This window comes from Capricornis sumatraensis, chromosome 23 (genome assembly GCF_032405125.1).
Source record: "Capricornis sumatraensis isolate serow.1 chromosome 23, serow.2, whole genome shotgun sequence".
In the NCBI taxonomy this organism is placed as follows: Eukaryota; Metazoa; Chordata; class Mammalia; order Artiodactyla; family Bovidae; genus Capricornis; species Capricornis sumatraensis.
Window position 1 is genome coordinate 35229537 of NC_091091.1, and position 23022 is coordinate 35252558.

General features: G+C 42.9%; 1 protein-coding gene across 1 annotated transcript in view; it reads right to left on the bottom strand.

Annotated features, from left to right (window-relative positions):
* ABLIM1 (actin binding LIM protein 1) overlaps positions 1-10419 on the bottom strand; it is a 217508-nt gene extending 207089 nt beyond the window's left edge. The window contains exon 1 of the mRNA XM_068961482.1: positions 10211-10419. Within this exon, the coding sequence (XP_068817583.1) occupies positions 10211-10419 (209 nt within the window). The remainder of the gene's footprint in view (positions 1-10210) is intronic.
* Positions 10420-23022: the final 12603 nt, after the last annotated feature.

A 23022-nucleotide genomic window follows, 5' to 3' on the forward strand; every position in this document is an offset into this window, starting at 1 on the left:
ATCCACAGAGACAGAACATAGACCAGGAGTCCCCAAGGGCTGGGGAGTGTTGGTAACAGGGGTGACTGCTAATGGTTACAGGGTCATTTTGGGGGGTGATGAACATGCTCTGGAATTAGATGCTGGTGATGTTTTTAGAAAAGGCAGAGGAACCAGAGATCAAATTGCCAACATCCGCTGGATCATGGGAAAAGCAAGAGAGTTCCAGAAAAACATCTATTTCTGCTTTATTGACTATGCCAAAGCCTTTGTGTGGATCACAATAAACTGTGGAAAATTCTGAAAGAGATGGGAATACCAGACAACCTAACCTGCCTCTTGAGAAACCTACATGCAGGTCAGGAAGCAACAGTTAGAACTGGACATGGAACAACAGACTGGTTCCAAATAAGAAAAGGAGTACGTCAAGGCTGTATATTGTCACCCTGCTTATTTAACTTATATGCAGAGTACATCATGAGAAATGCTGGGCTGGAAGAAGCACAAGCTTGAATCAAGATTGCCAGGAGAATTATCAATCACCTCAGTTATGAAGATGACACTACCCTTATGGCAGAAAGTGAAGAGGAGCTAAAAAGCCTCTTGATGAAAGTGAAAGTGGAGAGTGAAAAAGTTGGCTTAAAGCTCAACATTCAGAAAATGAAGATCATGGCATCTGGTCCCATCACTTCATGGGAAATAGATGGGGAAACAGTGAAAACAGTGTCAGACTTTATTTTTGGGGCTCCCAAATCACTGCAGATAGTGACTGCAGCCATGAAATTAAAAGATGCTTACTCCTTGGAAGAAAAGTTATGACCAACCTAGGTAGCATATTGAAAAGCAGAGGCATTACTTTGCCAACAAAGGTCCGACTAGTCAAGGCTATGGCTTTTCCAGTGGTCATGTATGGATGTAAGAGTTGGACTGTAAAGAAAGCTGAACACCGAAGAATTGATGCTTTTGAACTGTGGTGTTGGAGAAGACTCTTGAGAGTCCCTTGGACTGCAAGATCCAACCAGTCCATTCTGAAGGAGATCAGCCCTGGGATTTCTTTGGAAGGAATGATGCTAAAGCTGAAACTCCAGTACTTTGGCCACCTCATGCGAAGAGTTGACTCACTGGAAAAGACTCTGATGCTGGGAGGGATTGGGGGCAGGAGGAGAAGGGGACGACAGAGGATGAGATGGCTGGATGGCATCACTGACTTGATGGACGTGAGTCTGAGTGAACTCCGGGAGTTGGTGATGGACAGGGAGGCCTGGCATGTTGCGATTCATGGGGTCGCAAAGAGTCGGACATGACTGAGTGACTGAACTGAACTGAACTGATGTTTGCACAACTTTGTGAATACACTAAAACCCACAGAATTGTACATGATATAATGGTATATTTTTATGGCATGTGAATTATATCAATTTTTTCAATGTATGAAATATGTTTATTCACCAAGCACAGCATATAATATATACTAGAGAAACAAAGCCTGTTAAAACAATTTTCTTGCAAATAAGAACCTTACTACTTGGCAAAGAGAGATACGCAGACAGATAGATATAACCAAGCATTATGTTACTGTTGTCGTTCAGTGCTAAGTCGTGTACAATTCTTTGTGACCCCATGGGTTGTAGCATGCCAGGCTCCTCTGCCCATGGGATTTCCCAGACAAGGATACTGGAGTGGGTTGCCAAGCACAGGAGTGCATAAAGGTGTAAATACTTTTCCATAAATGGGCATTTGTGTGATATTCCCCAAAGAAGGGACATCTTGAGAAGATTCAAAGGAAAGTTTCACATGAGGTGAATCTCAAACTAAACTAAAACAAGTTTTGATAACCCATTGGTCTTCTCTGTTGTAGTGTTAAGCAGAGAGAAAGAAGGACAGTTCTTTATGTAATTCTACCACTAACTTATCTAACAGAACTGGCAAAAGTCATTTTACTTCTCTGGACCTCAGTTTCCCACTCCCGGTAGGAAGATGTTGACGTCAAAATTATATTTCCATATTTAGGAAACATCTCGAATTCTAAGGCATACCATAGTCCTTCTAGAGTTCTCACATATTAGTTTGAAGGGCCCATGAGTTCTGCTTCTACAGAGGATTTCTCCAACATATTGAGTGTGGAACCTTCTGGAAGCACAGAAAGAAATCACCACTCTCCTGCTACATCAAGAATAGTAAGCAGACTATGCAGCTGCCTTCCTATTGACTGCCTTCATCACGCATCCAAGGGCCATTCCAGATTCATGGCTGATTTACCAAGGTAACAGGCATCTATAATGTAAAGCACTGGGTCATACCCCAGATTCACTGGGATCAAATGATGCTTAATCAAGGATTTCTATGAAGGTAGGCCACTCTTAGGAAGAATCAAAAAAAAATTTTAAGCCAGGAAAAAATATCTGAATGCTAAACAATAAAACAGATTCCCTTATTTTCTGACTTCAAATAAAATCAGTTTTTAAGTACATATAATTAAAACTAATGGGGGCATTTCAGCATATTCAGTTACTCAAGGAAGCAAATTAGATGGGAACATCTTCCTGTGAAAATAAATTACTCATCCATTTTCCTAGACCCAAAAACTAAATAAATAAAAACAAAGAAACACATCAAAACATTAAGGCTAGACCAAGCAGACAGAGGCCATGAATGAAGTGAAAAATGTCTTCGTTTTTCTTTTCAATCTCATTTCACTGGAATATTTTCTTTCTGCTCATACTCTGGGTATGTCTTTTCTATTTTGCAGCTCAAATCCTACTTTATATTTCCCTGGCCACTCCCAGGTCCAGGTTATCTTGCCTTGCTTGGAAAACTAATTGCATTTATTACCTAAGAATTTCTTTTGCTTCTCCCACATTTGAGCAGGAGAGAAGAGGAAAGAGGGGAAAAGTTCTTGAGAAGCTACTAATGCTAGTTTATCCTCTTCTTTCATATTTCTATTTTATTTCAGTCCTCACACCATTATAGCCATATGGTAGTATTATCCACATTTGACAAGTGATAAAACTAAGGCTCAGAAACATGAAGTATTGCGTCTAAGTCACAACATCTAAAATGAATGGTTAGCCTGACCCCGCAGCCGCAGAACTTGCGGTCACTGCACCAAACTGCTTCTTCCAACCTTGGCTACTTGAAGGGAGGGGATAATTTTAAGCCCACTGTATTCTAACGTAGTGATTTGATTTCTACAAGCATCAATTTATTCCTTTACTCATACACTTACAGTCTTTTTCCATGCCAGCTACTATCATAGAGTAAAAATTGAAATGTGGCTCCCTCCACACTCTCAGAGAGGACCTCACAGTGTACTAAATAAGACAGGCCTATAAACAGGCAGCTCTAACAGAGTTCTCACAGAGTTCATGCATGGGATACTGTATATCACAGAGAGGATGAGGCAAGAGGTAAGACAAGCCTGCCCAGAGGAGGAAAAGCTTAACGCAAACTCCACCTGAGAGTCAGAGGAACAAGGAAGGCTACACCAGGCAGCCGAACATAACACAGTGAGACCCAAGGTGAAAAGGCCCTTGAGACATCTGTGACAGAATGTGCTGTGAGTGTTGTTGGGGTGGGGTAATGGTTGAACATGGTAGAAAGGCAGGGTCTGACCGTCAAGGGCTTGAAATTCTGATTCTGGGAAATATGATTAAACTAATGGAACAGGAGCTTGGGAAGTTAACAGGGGTTATAGATAACTATAAATCAATGGAAACATGCTGGCTGTCTAATGCTTTGCATGCATGCTAAGTCGCTTCAGTCAAGTCCGACTCTTTGCAACCCCATGGACTGTGTCGCCTGCCAGCCTCCTCTGCCCATGGGATCCTCCAGGCAAGAATACTGGAGTGGATTGTCATTTCCTCCTCCAGGGGATCTTCCCAACCCAGGGATCAAACCTGCATTACAGACGGAACTCCTGCAGCCCTGGCATTACAGACAGACTCTTCACCGCTGAGCCACTGGGAAGACCTGTTTAATGATTTACCACATATTAAACAGCTGAAAACCAAATCTCTCCTTCCATGCCCTCCCAAGATTTAGAAGAAACCACTCATTATCATTTCCCACCTCAAGAGACTAGGGAACCACTTCCCCTCAACAAACGATGAGGCCCTGGTGGCCGGGTGTGGTGGAGGAACGAAGACCATGGCTGAGGGCATCGCCTTGCCAACGCCGGATGCCTGTCACTGCTTTGCGTCCAGACAGCCACTCATGCAGCTGGCAGCGAGGACAGCAGGGCTGATGGGAGGAACCAGATATTGCTCCTTGTCACAGCTTCTGGGAAACATTTTTTATGGCCAGAAGTCAAACACCGCTCTCCGATTTAAGGTGGGGTAGGGGTCTTCACCATTGAGTCTGAGTCTGCCAAGTATTTAAAACATTTTTCCAACACAGTATCTCAATAACACCAGGAAGATGCAATAGGAAAGCCCCATGGAGCTTTGGGAGATAACGCTCCTCAAACAGTGGACAACAAAGTCCCTTTTTAGCCTTTGACAGTGCCCAAGACCTTTCCCTGGCCCTTTGACATCAATGTCTGACCCACGGGGATGGGACTGATGACAGCAAATGGGATGAGAAGGGACTTGAAAGTTAGAGAACCACATGAGTTACATGCCATGAACATATAACAAAACAGGAAACAACAATGTATTAATCACGTATGATGTTCTCTCAGTGACACAGTAAATCTCAGAATACTGGAGTGGGTAGCCTTTCCCTTCTCCAGGGGATCTTCCCAACCCAGGGATTGAACCCAGGTCTCCTGCATTGCAGGCAGATTCTTTGCCAGCTGAGCCACAAGGGAAGCCCCTTAGGGAGACAGACCATTACAAATGAAGACAGACCTAGGAGGGCTACAGAAGATAATAGGGGGGGACACAGCAGGTCCCTGAACCAGAGCAAACTCACCTTCTACTTTAGGGGATATGAACTGCTTTACCAGGGAGGGGACTGTCAGTTCTGTTTTGGTCACTGGTATTCAGTCCAGAACTTTCTGCTTTGGGATGTAGACTCAGCTGACAACATAATCATTGAATCCTTTCATTATAACCTTAGGGCTTTTGATAACAGTGCCAGTCTTTTCTTGTTTGTTTGCTGAGAAGGTAATTGCGCCAAATATGCCTCTTTCATTTGTAGTGGACCCAAAAGCTCAGGAGGTCAGAGAAACACACATTCAGAAACTTACTCTAAGTTTCTACTGGAAGGTGATGAGAAAACCCCATACAGAGAGCTTGTAATCATGAACTAGGAAAAAGAAATGTTTGCTAATTTTCCTTGAAAAAACAATTTATTTGATAAGAGAATCTTCAGATCTGAGTTATTAAAGTACTTCATCAGCACTATTATTTACAAAATTAAAGTGTGCCAAAGATGAGCAATTTCTATGGATGACCTGACCTTAAGCTCCCGGATTGAGGCCTTACAGTATCATGGTTTAAGACCATGAACTTGGGTGTCAGGCCAACCTGAGTCCAAATCTAGCTTTCACTTAGTACCTATGTGACTTTTAGCACGTTTCTTAACTGCATATGCCTCACTCTCCTTATCTGTAAAATGAAAAGGAAAGTAGTACTTGCTTTGTTGAGTTTTTAAGAATGTTAAATGGGAAAGGTTATAAAGCTCTTGGCACGATGTTGGACACACAGCAGGCCCTCAATGAATGACCCTGGTTCTAGTGGTATGGCATCCATGATCAGAGATAACAATCAGATCCACACGCAGAAGCTATTTTTTACATTCACTTCTCTATTTGCTTTGTCTACACATCCAGTTTCTTGCCAATTCCTTTCCTGTTCTGAAATGGGGAAAACAGTTCCTTCTCTAGTGACTTCCAGGGGTTGTTTTGAGCATGACAAAGGAGAGAGACATATAGGTGGAGCCCTGCACAGCTCAAAACAGGAGTGAGTACCAGACAAAAACAGGAAGTTGCGGCATCTTGAGGTCCTTCTGGCAGCTGCAGGAGGCCTCTGCCAAATATCCCTGAGTATCCTGCCAGGAGCTGCCCCTGAGCACTGTGGGGCTTTGCTTACACAGGAACACAGATGCCTTCAGGAGGAGGGGCTTCCTTCAAGCACCTGTCCTAAACAGGATACTTCAAATTCACATAGTGGCTTCCTGGGAACCCCACTTTCTGTGCCGTGTGTATCCTCCTGCGCCCCAGCGGCCCTGGAAACTGGACTCCTATTGGTTTACAGTCATGGAAGACAAACAATAAAAATCATTGCTTTCAAAATAATGAATGATTTCGTTGTACTTTTATTATAGTTAAAATTTAATGGGTGCTTGTGTGCATCACTATAGCAAACACCTCTGATGTGCATGTTCTCATTTAATCCTTATAATCAGTGCTACCCTTAGACTCAGGCAAGCACAGGTCCTGGCCCTAAACCTTACCTTCCTCAAAAATGTCTAAGTCCCCATCATGAAGCTGCAGAACCAACACTGGAACTGGAATTATTGTTATAGTAACACTAAACATCCTTATGTTTTAAAAAAAACTAAGTCCCTAGAGAATGAACTTATGGTCGGTGGGTTGGGGGGAAAGATGGAGGAAAGGCATAGTTAGGGAGCTTGGGACAGACAAGTACACACTGCTACATTAAAAATGGATAACCAGAAAGAACCTACCGTAGAGCACATGGAACTCTGCTCAACGTTATGTGGCAACCTGGACGGGAGAGCAATTTGGGAGAGAATATATGAATGTATATGTATGGTTTAGTCCCTTCGCTGTTCACCTGAAACTATCACTGCATTGTTAATTGGCTGTATCCCAATACAGGCGCTTCCCTGGTAGCTCAGCTGGTAAAGAACCTGCCTGCCAATTTAGGAGACGCAAAAGACAGGGGTGTGATCCCTACATTGGGAAGATACCCTGGAGAAGGAAATAGCAACTCCCTCCAATATTCTTGCCTGGCAAGTTCCATGGACAGAGGAGCCTGGTGGGCTACAGTCCATGGGGTCGCAAAGAGCTGGACATGACTCAATGCACGTGCACACACATATCCCAATACAAAATAAAAAGGTTTTTTTTTAAAAAAAAAATAAAGACATAGGAGGAAAAATATATCTAAATCTCTTCTGGTGCCTTGGCTGGAGCCAGCAGTGCTATCTAGGCAGGGCAGTCCAGCCTCCTCTTTGGAGCTCTCTCTGATGTTCCTCTGTGTCCCTCCCATGCCGTGCAGGGGGTTGACCAGATGCCTAGAGGCACTCTAGTCAGCCAGGGCCCTGGAGTCAGCTCAATTCCAGGAGGGGAATCTGGTGAACAATCACTCTCTGAGGCTGGCATGGTGTTTTTTAACCGTGATTGAGCAGGGTTGGACTGCTGACACATTGACTCGGAGTGACTCAAACTCTTTATTTAAACAGGATCTCCACAAAAACTATTTGCCCAGGAACGCATATGCTCTGGGGATGGACCTGCTCATAGCAAATCATGTGAAGTGTGCATTCTTCTGCATACCTTACAGATGGGGAAATTGTCACTTGGAGACATTAATTTCCCAAAAACAATACACTGAATAAGTTGAAGAGTTGGAACTCAAATTCTGAAATGTCCAATCCCAAAGCCACACACTGAACGAATTCCCCAGATTTCCTTATATCTGCCCCCAATAAGATACCAGTACCCTAGAGAAGGTTACATTCTCCTTTACCCAGGCTCTCTTTGATACTGTCTATTCTCTTGTTCCCCTGTGATTGAAACTACTGACAAGCCATTGTCCAGCACACTCTCCTTTAGCCACAGGTTACCTGGTCTCCTCCTGACTTCCTGCCTTCTCTACTGCCAGACCTTATCTCTTTCATGAGCATCAATAGCTCATTCCAGAAACATTTAATTTGAATCTCTTTTAGTAGAGTCACTGAACAGAAGCACCAAATTCATTCATAACTGTTAGTTCCAGAGGAAAGCTACATGTTTTCTTTTTACCCCTAATTGATGAATTAACTTTTTTAACTCAATAAAGGGACTTTAGGTATCCACCAGCACGGGAATCCAATATTTAAGAGAGGAGCCCTAAACTACTGCAATATGCGTGGTCAGCTGGCTCTGAACCAGCTTCTCTTAGAGTGGCTTGTAAGAGGCCTGAGGGCAGAAGTCATGGTTTCCCTATCCCTACTCCTTGCTCCCCTGAAAAGGATGAGCCTGGAGTAGTGAAATGAAGACTGTTTAAGAGTGAGAGTGTCAAAGAGCTGTCAGCATCTGTCAGACCAGTATCCTGTCCTGCCTTAGCACGGATCTCCTAGCCAGCCTCTCGGTGATTTGCATGATGTATGAATTGTATCTTAATTTGTTGTTGTTCAGTCACTCAATCGTGTCTGACTCTTTGCAACCCCATGGACTGCAGCACACCAGGCTTCCCTGTCCCTCACTATCTCCAGGAGTTTACTCAAACTCGTGTCCATTGAGTCAATGATGCCATCCAACCATCTCATCCTCTGTCATCCCCTTCTCCTCCTGCCCGCAATCTTTCCCAGCATCAGGGTCTTTTCCAATGAGTCAGTTCTTCGCATCAGGTGGCCCAAGTACTGGAGCTTCAGCTTCAGCATCAGTCCTTCCAGTGAATATTCAGGACTGATTTCCTTTAGGATTGACTGGTTTGATTTCCTTGCAGTCCAAGGGACTCTCAATAGTCTTATCCAGCACTGCAGTTCAAAAGCATCAATTCCTCAGTGCTCAGTCTTCTTTATAGTTCAACCCTCACATCCATACATGACTACTGGAAAAACCATAGCTTTGACTAGATAGACCTTTGTCAGCAAAGTGATGCCTCTGCTTTTTAATACACTGTCTACGTTTGTCACAGCTTTCCTTCCAAGGAACAAGAATCTCAATAAAGCATCTCAATATCTCAATAAAGCTGTTCAAAAATTAATTGAAAACAGAACACCCTACTATAAGTTAACGCCCTTCCCTGACCTAGCCTTAATCCAATTGTACCATCCTCTATAGCAAAGAATTATCTGGTATATATTCTGTTTTCTTGCTCTTTGGGGTCATCTTCACATGTTTATAGGGACCATGTCTAATAGCCTTCTACTTCCTGTATGAATTCTAGTACTGATTTTGACAAGGAGTGAGCAGTTGGGTCAGTGTCATCTTCTCAATAAAGAAATCATAATTTCCAAGTCTGAGAACTCTTAAGTGTAATAACTCTTATCCTCAGACTGGGCTCTCTCAACTTCTTTCCCATGCCGATAGATAAGTGACCACTTTTAATAAGCTTCACTGAAAGAAGCCTCAACAAGTTGTCTCAACATTTTACATCCTTTCTTTTTCTTTTCTTTTTATTTTTTTTTATTATTTTTTTTTCATTTTTATTTTATTTTATTTTACAAATTACATAAGTATACCTAAGGCAGTTAACACAATTTAGATTTCAACTTCACTTAGGTCCTTTTTCACTAGTAGTAATCTGTTGCCTTGACTATTTCTTTTCCATTCATCCTATATTATATGAATAGAGATCTTTTTTTTCCAACTCTTTGCAACTCCATGGACTCTAGCCTGCCAGTCTCCCCTGTCCGTGGAATTTTCCAGGCAAGAATACTGGAGCAGGTTACCATTTCCTACTCCAGGGGATCTTCCCAACCCAAGGGATCGAACCCACATCTCTCACATCTCCTACCTTGGCAGGTGTATTCTTTACCACTGTGCCACCTGGGAAGCCCTCTTTTCCATCACACTTCCTGTTAGAGATGGTTATTAGTACAAAGAGTACAAAGAGCTGCCTCACTGGAAAAGACCCTGATGCTGGGAAAGATTGAGGGCAGGAGGAGAAGGGGACGACAGAGGATGAGATGGTTGGAGGGCATCGCTGACTCAATGGACATGAGTTTGAGCAAATTCCGGGAGCTAGTGAAGGACAGGGAAGCCTGGCGTGCTGCAGTTCATGGGGTCACAAAGAGCCGGACAGGACTGAGTGACTGAACTACAACAAACTACCAAATTTGGAGAGACATATTTGTTACTGAGATCGTAAAATCATGGACAAAGATACTCTCAGAATTTAGATCCATGACTGTACTTCTGTTACATCCTCCATTCCTCCCACCCTCACCCCATTCATTCTATATCCAGGATAGTGTTTCTTTGAAGAATACATAATGGAAGAATGGTTCTAGACAGTACTTTACTACTTATGCCAATCACAAAACACAAAGCCATGTCCAGAGTGGGCTCTTTTACTTACCAAGAGGATCAAGGTTGCTCAACAAGTGCTCAAACGTGCAGTAGACGTCAGGATGTAGATACAACAAGTGAGTGAGAGTGGCCCGCCTGTGAGCGGGGTAGGGGCTCCCAGGGAAACTCACATCCTCGACAACCAGTCTCCTTTTGCACGAGCCCCTGGTGCTGGTTTTCTCAGATGAGGTGGCTTTGCCTTTCCCCGAGTTGCACAATTTCCCCAGGGCCTTTAAACCAAGGAAGCAAGGCATCTCGGCACAAATTGCAAAGAAATGAGAAATAGATACCGGGCTCCCAAGAAGCTGTGCTTCTCCACAACTCTTCTGACTCCTTATTGTATTTTTTTCCTCTCACTGCCCAGCAAAGAAGATTAAGGAAGATGTATTTAAGTGATTACCTTCAAGGGCTTAGATACTGCTCTGTATATACAGATGATCAGGTTAAAAAAAAAAGATGACTACTAGGAACTCAAGACTATTTTAGTCTGAGACATGAATGAATAGTTAAAAATCAGATTAATATCCAGAGCAAGAGAAAGGACAGAGCTTCAGTAGCAAAAAGGATTCACCCACAGACATTCCTAGGATATTCAATATCATCTGGTAAGAGTGCTGTGAAAAGGCATATCTATTGATATGAATGAAAAAAGGCATATCAGAAAAAATTCGTGATAATAATTCCAAGTTCTCTCGTGTTTCAGCTCTCATGGAGGAGAGAGCTCAAGAAAAGTTCTTCAGCTGCAACTAACAACCAAGCTAGCTCCAGGCCACCGTAAATAATCCTTCTCATTTTCTACTGGGAAACTCCTCCCCTCCCCCTGGTGTCATGAAAATCCTTCAGGCTCCTTCCATTAATCCAATGGTAGTAATATTCTTAACATTGTTTCACATGTTTTCTGCTACTGCAGAATCTCTAGCAGAATCACATGATGAGAGAGAATTACCATGAAGGTGGCTGCATGAATTAATAAAGTTATAAGCGCGCAGCAGCATCACACAATTAGCCTGCTGATGTGCAAAGCAGCAAATGTACAAAGACTGGTAATGAGCATTTACCCTTGACATCCACTCAGTCGGGTTAATAAGCACATGTGACCGAAATACCACACAAGAGTCACAAGTCAGCATGAATAAAACCACACTCCTTCTCCTGTCATTGGGATATTATATTCTAAAAGCACTTTCTTTTCAATAAAACCCTTACACACTTTAAATAGGATAGAATTATAGAGCTGGAAAGGTCTTCAAAGATAAGCTACTCCAATGGTTCACAAATATCACTGCATGCAAGAATTTTCTCTAGAACTTTTGAAAAATACAGAGACTGGGGCACAAGCTCAGACCTCTAAATGAGATTCTTTGGGGGTAAGGCCCAGTATTACTCAAAGTTCCCCAGATCAGGACCAACATTCAGGAAACAGGGAACTTCTCTAGCCCTTTAATTTTAAGGTGCAGAAGGTAAGCCTTGGGGATGCTAACTGGCTTTCCCAGGACAACACAGCACATCCAGGATGGAGTCAGGTCTGAATCCTAAGCTATAACTGTTTCTATTATAGGCATCAGGTCTTTCCATAAAGCTACAGAGGGATGAAGGAGAGAAAAGAATTATTTGCTTCTTTTATTGAGGAGAGTGAAAAAGCTGACTTAAAACTCAGCATAAAAGAAAAAAGATCATGGCATCTGTACCCATCACTTCATGGCAAAGATATAAGGAAAAAGTGGAAGCATTGACAGATTTTATTTTCTGGGGCTCCAAAATCACACAGCAGATGGTGACTGCAGCCACAAAATTAAAAGACGCTTGCTCCTTGGAAGGAAACCTATGACAAACATAGACAGTATAATAAATAGCAGAGACATTACTTTGCTGACAAAGGTCCATATACTCAAAGCTACGGTTTTTCCAGTAGTTATGTACGGATGTGAGAATTGGACCATAAAGAAGGCTGAGTGCTAAAGAACTGATGTTTTTGAATTGTGATACTGGAGAAGGCTCTGTGAGTCCCTTGGACAGCAAGGAGATCAAACCAGTCAATCCTAAAGGAAATCAACCCTGAATATTCATTGGAAAGACTGATGCTGAAGCTGAAATTCCGATACTTTGGCTACCTGATGCAGAGAACTGACTCATTGGAAAAGCTCCTGATGCTGGGAAAGACTGAAATGGAGAAGGGGGCGGCAGAGGGTGAGATGGTTAGATAACATCATCAACTCAATGGATATGAATGAGAGCAAACTCCAGGAGACAGTGGAGGATAGAGGAGCCTGGCGTGCTGCAGTCCATGGGATCTCAAAAAGCTGGACACAACTTAGCAACTGAATAACAATCTTTAATGCAGGATTTGGCAACAGAGTTCAAGAACCAGAGAATTCAAATTTGCTAGAATGATTCTAAGCCAATGGGAAGCACAGTGAAAATAGAGATAGACTGCCCCAGAGGCATCCAGATAGGGCCAGAGATACAGAGGGTGGAAGTGTGGAAGCTTCTGGTACTGTAGTCACATGGTGAAATTTCTCTTCTTAAATTTGGAGAATTAAGTTCTATATTAACATTGCCCCCAGAAAAAAATCCTTCCAGGTTCTTCCTCTAAAAACAGCATTCAAAGTAAGTAAAACAGGGTGTGCTTCCCTGCTGGCTCAGTGGTAAAGAATCCACCTGTAATGCAGGAGACGTGGATTCAATCCCTGGGTTGGGAAGATCCCCTGGAGAAGGAAGTGGCTGGCTACCCATTCCAGTATTCTTGGGCTTCCCTGGAGGCTCAGACAGTAAAGAATCCACCTGCAATACACAAGACCTGGGTTCGATCCCTGAGTTGGGAAGATCCCCTGGAGGAGGAAATGGCAACCCACTCCAGTATTCTTGCCTGGAGAATCCCATGGACAGGGGAGCCTGGAGGGTTACAGTGCCTGGGGTCACAAAGAGTCAGACACGACTGAGTGACTAAATGACAACAACAAACACGCTGTATGTGTTCTATTTCTTGTTTATTTCAAAGAGCCTTAGGCTGTACAATTAAGATATTTTATCAAATGTTTCCAAAGTGTGGCTCCTAAACCAATCTGTTTAAAACACAGATGCCTGAGGCCCTGTAGACTTACTAGGTTCTTTTATGTTCATACTAGTGTCAGAACCTCTGCCCTAAACCATTAATTCCTTCTTCCTATGGTTAGTTTCCTATAGGACTGCTCTTTGCAAACTGAGAACCTGAGAAGATCTATCTGCTTACATGTTTGTTCACATGGTCCATTTGTGAAACATATATGCATGCTTATATAGAGAAGCCAGACATAGTCACTCAAAACATAGGCTCTAGGATATACTAATGATTCACAAACATAGGCTTTAGACAGATTATTATTATTTTTTAAATCCAGCATCTTTCTATGCCAAAAGTATAACTATTCTATAACAAAGCTGTCCTGCCTTCTTGTTCCCTAAATTTGTCAACCATTGCCCACTAAGACGAATCCTGTAGCACTGACTCCATCTCAGTGCTTAGCTGTTATACCAGCAGAATCTAGTCAGGCCACTCCTAAATTTTCGGACAAGTTTATGGATGTATATATGTAGTTAAAAAGTGGCTATGTTCTGATAGACTATACAAGGGAAAAAATTAAATTCTTCTTCAATAAAAGGATTATATATAAGAAGTTTTATCTACTTAATGAATTTTAGATCAGGATGAATCATAAAGAAGGCTGATGAGAATACCAGAGGTTGGTTTGCTCATAAAGACAGTCTGATTACATGTAAATGTGAGATGCTGACTTATTTTTCAGGTGGTGGAGAGAGAAGAATTCAGATACTGGCTGCTTGGGGGTTGGGGCCAGCTATGACAGTGGGCACCCAGGAGCTACATTCTGCTTTGTACAGTGCCTAGAGTTCTTAGCTTAACCTCTTCCATGTAGCTCATTGTAAACACCCAGCAGAGGCCACACCTCCAGTATTAAAAATATTTTTTTCAGTGGAACCACCTGACAGCCTTGAAAACACAGTATAGAGAAGATCCTTAAAGAAGCACCAGTGGACCTGTGTCGTCCACTGCTGTACCAACATCAGCCTCTTGCCACAGTTCATGTCAAATTACAGTCACAGCATTTACAAAGGAGTGGAGTGGTTTCTGGGGTAGTTCATGTGGTTATAAAAGAAGGCATCACAAGGCACTACACTTCGAAGCTAATGCTAACTACAAATGCCTAATTTGTTTGGGTGCCCTGCATATCCTATCAGATAGGCATTCCTAACACTGCTAGCAACAGTTTCATTGCATCTAAACAAGCTCTTCTTCTATGATAAGCAATGAAAAGAAACTGTCAGTGGCAAAATTAACCAAGAGCTTCAACTCAGCCCTGAGAGACCCTGGGCATTCTGCCTTTACACACTGTAGACCCTCAATAGTGAGATGAACCCCAACCTCAGAGCCAAGCACTTTGGGGGTTACACAGTGCTTAGAGGACAGATGCCTTCACTACTCTTAATTCACCAGTCACAGGTTAATCCCTGCAGCAATTTTGTGCAAATGAATTCTGACTTTATTCCATGTAATGATTTAAGTCTTTATATTTTTCCAGACAAATGTCCCTCCTCCACCTTTAAATCATCTGGTAAAATTTATCTGCTTTTGGATAAGAAAAAAAAATTTTTAAGAGAGAAAATTACATCGGGAAGGAAATCCAAAGCAGAGAGGATATATGTGAACATGTAGCTGATTCACTTTGCTGTATAGCATAAATTAACACAATATTGTAAAGCAACTCTACTCCAATAAAAATTTTTTAAATGCTAATTTTTATGGGATTTAGTTTTACAATGAATTTACAGTCTGCAGTTTCATCAGTGTCAAGGAGATCGCTTGCTTTTCAGTTTGGGATTTTGTTTTAATCAGAAGTGAGCAAACACAAGAGCTCAGCAAATCCACTTAAAACACCTGCAGAAGCTCACAGTCTTCAGGATGGTCTTTGCTGCTGAGCAGAACAGAGTAAGTAGACAAACAGCAGTGTTTTAAGTGGGAGTACTCAGAAGAAGGGGCACCATCGAACTTCTAGACGGTGATGTCTCGACCCACTGGAGGGTCTCTCGCTCCAGCAGCTATACCTGTTCCCTGCTACCATCAAGTCTTAAGTTCAGTTCTCCTGCTGGCGGGCAATGTCAACCCTGTGCATCGCCTCCACAAAGCCCCATGCCTAAGGGGTCTTACCCATCCCTCCAAAGCAGGCCGTGATTTTCTGAGCATACTGGCACAGGCTCCTGTCTGGGTAGGGCTCCTCTGGAAGACCTGCTTTGTCCATCACTCTGCAAGCAGCTGCCTCTCTTCCCGTAATGCCACCCGTCCGAGACCTGCTCAAAACGGAACACGCAGCCAAGCCCCCTCTCCCATATCGTGTCCATTAATAATTCAGATACTACATCAAATCTGCTGAGCATTCAGGATTGAGAGCACCAGGGCACTCTGCAGACCGAAGCATAATTAGTTTAACAGACAGCAAGTGTCTCAGATTACCCTCTGACAATACACTTCATAGACAAGATTTCCAAACAGCCATGAGAGGCAGGCTTGGAATGCCTTCACGGAAGCAGCCACAGATGGGGATCGGCTTGGGAAGGGTCACACGCATCCCCGGAGCTCAAAGCCCATATGGCTGCCACACGCATCTGTTTCATAGAACCAGAGCACTACATTAGTGACCACAGATCCCAGCCCACCAGGCTGGAGTCTCCTTCAATTGCCAAAACTTCTAAATACACCTCATCCTCCCCAACCTTTAACTATTTCTGTGCTTCTTCTCTTTTCCTGGCATATCTCAACCTTCTCCCACCTGATCTTTCTGAAAATCCACCTGTGCTTAAAAATGCAGCTCAACTGCTACCTTCTCCATCAAGGTTTCCCAAATTCCACCAGCTAGAATCAATTTCTTCCTGTCTTTGCTTCAAAAGCAGCTCTACTGTGGCATTTTTTTATACCCTGCTCTATAACACAATTACCTGTAGACTGTCTTATTCCTGTTAGCTGCTAAGCTTCTGGATGGCAGGAGTCTTGCCTCGGTCATCCTGTTTCCTTCACATAGGACTCTACACATACTAGCTGCTCCATGCATGCTTAGTTGCTTAGTCGTGTCTGACTCTTTGCAACTCCGTGGACTGTAGCCTGCCAGGCTCCTTTGTCCATGGGATTTTCCAGGCAAGAATATTGGAGTGGGTCACCATTTCCTTCTCCAGGGGATCAAACCCAGGGACTGAACCTGCGTCTCTTACATCTCTCGCATTGGCAGGCAGGTTCTTACCGTCAGTCCCACTAGCTGCTCGGGATCCTATAAATAGAACTGGACAATTCTTGATAAGAAATCCCTGTGACATACAAGTATACCATACTTGGATAGAAGGCAGATATCTAGGATGAAACACACCATGGTCATTAGTAAGCTCTTTAGTGGTCTGAGAACTTCTGTTTCCACATGTGTGGATGCAGGATATGGTTATTTTCCTGCTGGTCAAGGCTTACCTAAGTGCCACTGGACTGGGACGCACTAGGTGACAGGCACGTGCCTGAGAGGCAGCTGTCCCAGTGATTGGTCATTAGGAGACAGGCTGTCCTTGCCGGTGGGATAAATAGCCGAGCATAGGAACGAGAAACCTCACTGTCAGCACTTCCCTGCAGCTCCACTAACGGAGGTGCTGGCCCTGGAGCAGGTGTGCGGTGCCTGCCTGTTTCTGCTTCCCCGCCAGGGCCCTCCCAGGAGGAAAGCTGCAGAGGGGAGTGATCCAGCGGCATGGTTTGAAGTATTCATAATTCATCCATCTCGACACAGAGTAGCTCCGACTCACTCTGGCAAACCTCATGTTCACTGTCAAGTTACTAGAAACTGTCAATCTATTTCTCCCGAACAGTCTATTTCCTGACTATGTTGTAATCAGTGCCTCTTGCTCACCAGATTTTTTCTAAAGATCATTCACCTCTGGACTTCAACTTTGACTTCCAAGAGGAACTCCCTGGAGTTTATGGTCACAAGACAGACATGAGACACATAAGGACTATAACAGGAGGCCTGCTGGTGCAAAGCAGCATCAGGCTTTCCTGCATCCTTTGTTTAAGGCAGCGATCTTCATTCCACAAACATGTACTGAGTGCCACCAATAGGACACGCCAGGTGTTAGTTGCCTTAACGATGAATACCACAGGGGCCTTCAGAGAGCACGTAAATTAGCAGGCGACATGGGTATGTATATGCCAAACTCTCCTGCTACTCGGTAAATCCACCCCAGTGTATGTGACAAAATGAAAGTTGTTTTAGTTGCTCATTCGTGTCCGATTCTTTGCAACCCCATGGACTGTGGAGGCCACCAGGCTCCTCTGTCCATGGGATTCTCCAGGCAAAAATACTGGAGTGGGTTGTCATTCCATTCTCCAGGAAATCTTCCTGAGCCAATATAGTTAGCGAAATAAAAGATGGAGGAGGGATTTGGTTTAGAGATTTGAAATGCGGTTAGCAGTACCTTTCAATTTTCTGTCTTAAAAGAATGTGTTTCAGAAAGAGAAGTGATTTATGGTTCAGAGTTTACATGGACAACTTTATGCATTTCTGTTACATTCCCAACAGTTATACACACAAAAAGGCTTTCCCTCTAGGGAGTCCACAGGGCGTGTGTGTCAAGCCTGTTCACTCATCATGCACTCAAAGCCATGCTCTGAGGTTATGAAAGTGCTTGGGAAAGAAAGATTGAGTCAGCCTGGTGCTTTGGGATTCTGGAGAATGCGATGTTCGATCTGAAACCAACTTATGGCTTCTGGGGGGAAGGGACAGTTAAGGGAGCTGGGGGTGGACATGCATACGCTGCTATATTTAAAATGGATCACCAACAAGGACCTACTGTATAGCATATGGAACTCTGCTTGATGTTATGTGGCAGCCTGGATGGAAGGAGGGTTTAGAGGACAATGAATACATTTATATGTATGGCTGAGTCTCTTCACTATTAACCTAAAACTATCACTACATTGTTAATCACATATATCCCAATACAAAATACAAAGATCAAAATTAAGAAAAAAAGAAGGGGATTAGAATGAGACAGAAAAGAACAATCCAAATAGAATGCTCCAGAGAAAAGCTTTATTCAAGTCACACAAGTTGATGGAAAGAAGTTCAGGGAACACAAGAAGGGTCTTAGAAGGTAGAACCTACCCATCCACATATAAACAGCTTTATTCAGAGAAGTAACATGGCTGGCACAGACCTATCTGCCAAGCCCTGCTCACTGCCATTCTTTAATGGCAGAACTCTAAGAAAGCTCCTAGAACACACCCACAAATGCACTTCTCCCTGACTCGTTCCTGCACTGCCTCTCTCAGCACTTGCTTTTCTCCAAGTCCTTTTTAACCACAGTTTTGTTAATCACGGCAGCAGTCCCATGAGGGCCGAGGACGGCAAGCTCGCCAAGGAACCCCCACAGCTCAGACTGACAAACTGAGACCTGGGAGGGGAATTCCACTTCTTGAGATTAAACTCACAGTTGCTATTAGAGGTCTGAAAAGAACCCATGCTGCTCAAAGGCCAGTCTGAGACCGTAATAGCAATGAAAGATGCCATTGGCTATTTTAAAGTTCAGGGCTATAAAAGGTTTTAGAGCACAGTGGCTACAGACGGATAGCTTTTTCTAACAAAGGAGAATTTTGTTCTCTCCATAATCTGGACTGATGTGGTGACTATCTACCGCACCCTTTATCTAGAAGGGACAATTCACTGGATACAAAATTGGGAGTTTCTGACATGAGAGATGTCTTCAGGCAGAATCATGGTCCAGGCATTGTTTCAGGTACTGGTCAAAACAGGGTAGGCAATGCCTAAGAGATAATTTATTGTGGTGTAAAAAGAAAATTCTCTCTATATAAATATACACACAACATCTTACTTTTTAACATTTTAAAAATATATATGCTTTAGACTATATATGCTATTAACATAGATCAAAAGAGTATTATTTATTAGTAAATAATAGACATAAACTGGTAAGTTTTTTTCACTGCTAAGGATGCAGAATCAAGAGTTTGGAGACCAGGGGTTACTCTGAAAACAAATCATAAGGAAATGTACAAGAACTCAACCAGAGGTAGGTACTAAATAATGGATGAAACCAAAGCTAAAAATAAACAAAGGAGAACAACGTGATGGGTAAATGCATGGCCTCTGGATTAAGAAAACCTCACTCAGATCCTGGCTCTGCTGCTTCTGCTGGGCAACCTCAGGTAAGTTCTTCACTTATTTAAACCTTGGTTGCCTTGTGTGTAAAATGGATATAATAATAGTATCTCCCTTGTGTATCTGCTAAAGCCTGTAGTAGTCTCTTATACTTAGGAGGGGATCTATACACGTTAATTCAAAGGCTACATATTCAAACACTTACAGGACTGAAAATAGACATTAAAACAACAATTGAGGCAGTAGGTTGGTCCTGAGATATTATACTTGTGATACTTGTAACAACACTTGTGTGTAAAGTACGTTATCTACCTAAAGAAGGAGCCACCACTCAGATCCAGGCAATTACTGCTGTTTTAGAATGCCAGCCAAGGATTGCCAGGTGTTCAGATTTTTATGTGAACTCTCCCAATTTCAAACATTTGCAAGTAATTACAAAAAAAAAACTTATCTGTATATCTCTGCCACAACCAAAAAAGAGAAAAAAAAATAGCACATGTTCACAGGCCTGTGGTGGCCTATGGTTACCAGTCTGGGATCTATGTATTAGTTATTACAAGCCTATGATGTAAACCCTCCTACTCACCAAACTTAAACCAAACAGTAACAGTTGAGATTGATTTCAGGTACCAGAGGAAGGCAATGGGGCAGAAAACTTTTAGAAGCACTGGAAGTTTTCACGTACCAGATTCATACTTTCTTGTTTGCAGAACTAGATTTTAATTATGGAATTTCTGTTATGAACCACCACAAAACAGCCATTATCTTCAGAGTACTCAGTGTATGATGCCAACAGCAGTACTTTCAGAGCAAATCTGACCACACTTTTTCCTTGCCACAAATGCAAGAGCGTGACTTTTCTCTTACATTGCTTTCTTTATACCTACATTACATATTTATTTATCTTTAATCACTAGTAGCATACTCCAGTGTTCTTGCTTGGAGAATCCCAGAGACAGAGGAGCCTAGTGGGCTGCCGTCTATGGGGTCACACAGAGTCGGACACAACTGAAGCGACTTAGCAGCAGCAGCAACAGCATACTACTATGCATTTTACTCTATATTTTTCCCCTTAATTTTTTGTTTCTTTCATGAAATTAAGATTTATCTACAGTAAAAAGTATAGATCAATGAGTTCTGACAAATGCTTTTGCCCTTGTAACTCATATCTCTGTCAAGATAGAGAACTCATCCATCTCTTCAGAAAATCCCCTGTGCTCTGCCCCAGTCACTCTCCACCCCGGCATCAGAACAACCACTGTTCTGCTTTCTGTCACCACTTTTCTCATTCTAGAGCTTCATATAAATACAACTATCCAGTATGTACCCTTTTTCCCCCAGCTTCTTTTGCATCAGCATGTTTTTGAGATTCATCCCTGTTTCCCCATTACATTTTGCCTCTCACATTTCCCCCACTGCAAAAATCACAGCTTCTCTCCAGCATGCTATAAATCATCATCTGACATTATTATCCCAGGATGCTATGTCTGCTTAGTTGCTTCAGTCGTGTCCAACTCTGCAACCCTATGGACTGTAGCCCACCAGGCTCCTCTGTCCATGGGATTCTCCAGGCAAGAATACTGCAGTGAGTTGCATACCTTCCTCCAGGGCATCTTCCCCATCCAGGGATCGAACCCACATCTCTTATGTCTCTTGCATTGGCAGGCGAAGGAAATGGCAACCCACTCCAGTGTTCTTGCCTAGAGAATCCCAGGGACGGGGGAGGCTGGTGGGCTGCCGTCTATGGGGTCGCACAGAGTTGGACACGACTGAAGTGACTTAGCAGCAGCAGCAGCAGCAGTGCCACCTGGGAAGCCCCTATTATCCCACAGTAAACACCAGTTCATGAACTTTTGGAAATGGAAAGCAATGCAAAACTTACTTTTGGAGTCTTACAACATACTCGTGTTGATATCATGTCACTGATTGGGGCAGGCCATGATCCAGGGGCCACCTAAGTGGATGGTATTAGAGGATGGGAGAACTACAGGCTATGCCAAATTGGAAAGGGCAGTGCTTGAGGGAGAGAATCTATTGGAAGAGCTACCTGTCTCTGTAAATACTGAATCAGAAAGAGAAGTGGGAACGGGGAAGTAGTCAATTACGCATGAGCATTTAGGAGAACAAAGGGAAGGGAAAGGACCCAGTCTAGGCTGAGATAAGGAAAACAAGATCGTCCTGCGATCTTCCCACAAATATAGGGTGTCCCCTGAGCCACTGCTCTCTTGCATGGATTCATACACCCAGTCACTCTGAGCATGGGCGTTGTTCACAGGCAGTGACTCCAATGGACAAGTGACCAGAATAAAAGGAGGTGGATGCTTAGTATGGGGGAAGTAACTCTGTCATGTCAGAGGTTTGGTTAGAAGCCCCGAAGATTAGAACTTGAGTGACTGGAAAAAAGTCGAGCCATTGAGAAAAGAGACATGGGGAAGAGAATGAGTTTGGGTAGAAAAGGTGATAATGAACTAATTTCAGAGGTAATGAGTTTAAGATGTCATCAGAGCATCCATGGAGTGGTGACCAGTAGGAAACTGGGCATGCTGCTGTGGCTCCCAGGGGAGAAGTCAAAGCCAGAGATGTGGCTTTGGCAGCATCCACCAAAGTGAGGGTTGAGGCCATGGAAATGAATGAAAGATGAAAGAACTCATTGGACCGTGAACTCCTTGAGAGCAAAAGTGGTCTCTCTCATTTCTGTGTCTGTTTCAGGGGAGACGCTTCACAGATATTTATGAACATTGGACCTTAAAATGAATACTATATGGAAGTTACCTGGGAAAAATATTAAAATTACCCATATATATTCAACTTACTGAGACTGACCCTCTGCACATAAATGCTCAAAACCTCTCAGCTCATTGCATTAACTAAATGATTCAACTCAGCAGTACTTCCCAGCATTCTAATTAAAGTCACATACATTTTATTGACTAAAATTTCCAGTAAGAGCATAATGCTATTGCTTACCCTGCCAAGAAAAGAAGAGAAGCAGTTTTAAAAAAAGTACTTACAAAACATTTCACTCCATCATTCAATTCATCAGGGAGAATTTGAAAATGTAGTAATTAAACTCACGTAAGAAGATACAGAGAACAGATTCAGAAAAACATTGGATTGTAAAGAATATGACTCCTTCTACAATGGACTTCCTGATTATAAATGTGTACCCATCAGTAAAAATGTGCATGGAAAAACCTACACGTGGCATAAACCATGATCTGTAAAAAGGCAATTATATCAGCACTTATCGAGCATTTCTTTGCACCCAGCCTGGCAATAGGTTTTTTGGTTTGTTTGTTTTTCATTTTTTGATGGAAACCAAAGTGCTCTTTAAAAGATTTCAATATAGGAACTTGCAAGACATAGCAAACAAAAATAGCCTACACCAGGATGAAGCGAGTGGCGGATGTCTTCAGCAGATGGATCATTTGGAGCTGTGTGTGTGTGTGTGTGTGTGTGTGTGTGTGTGTGTGTGTGTGTGCGTGTGTTTCAGGGGTTCTTTTATTTATTTATTTTTTCCAGAGGAGAGAATGCCTTGGCACAATTTTTAAACTCACATTGGCACATGGAGAAGCAGAGGGGAGGGGAGGGTGGGGAAGGGCAGGAAGTCTCAAGATAGAAAACAGAGCAAACGGTAATGCCGGAAGACTATAAAGGATA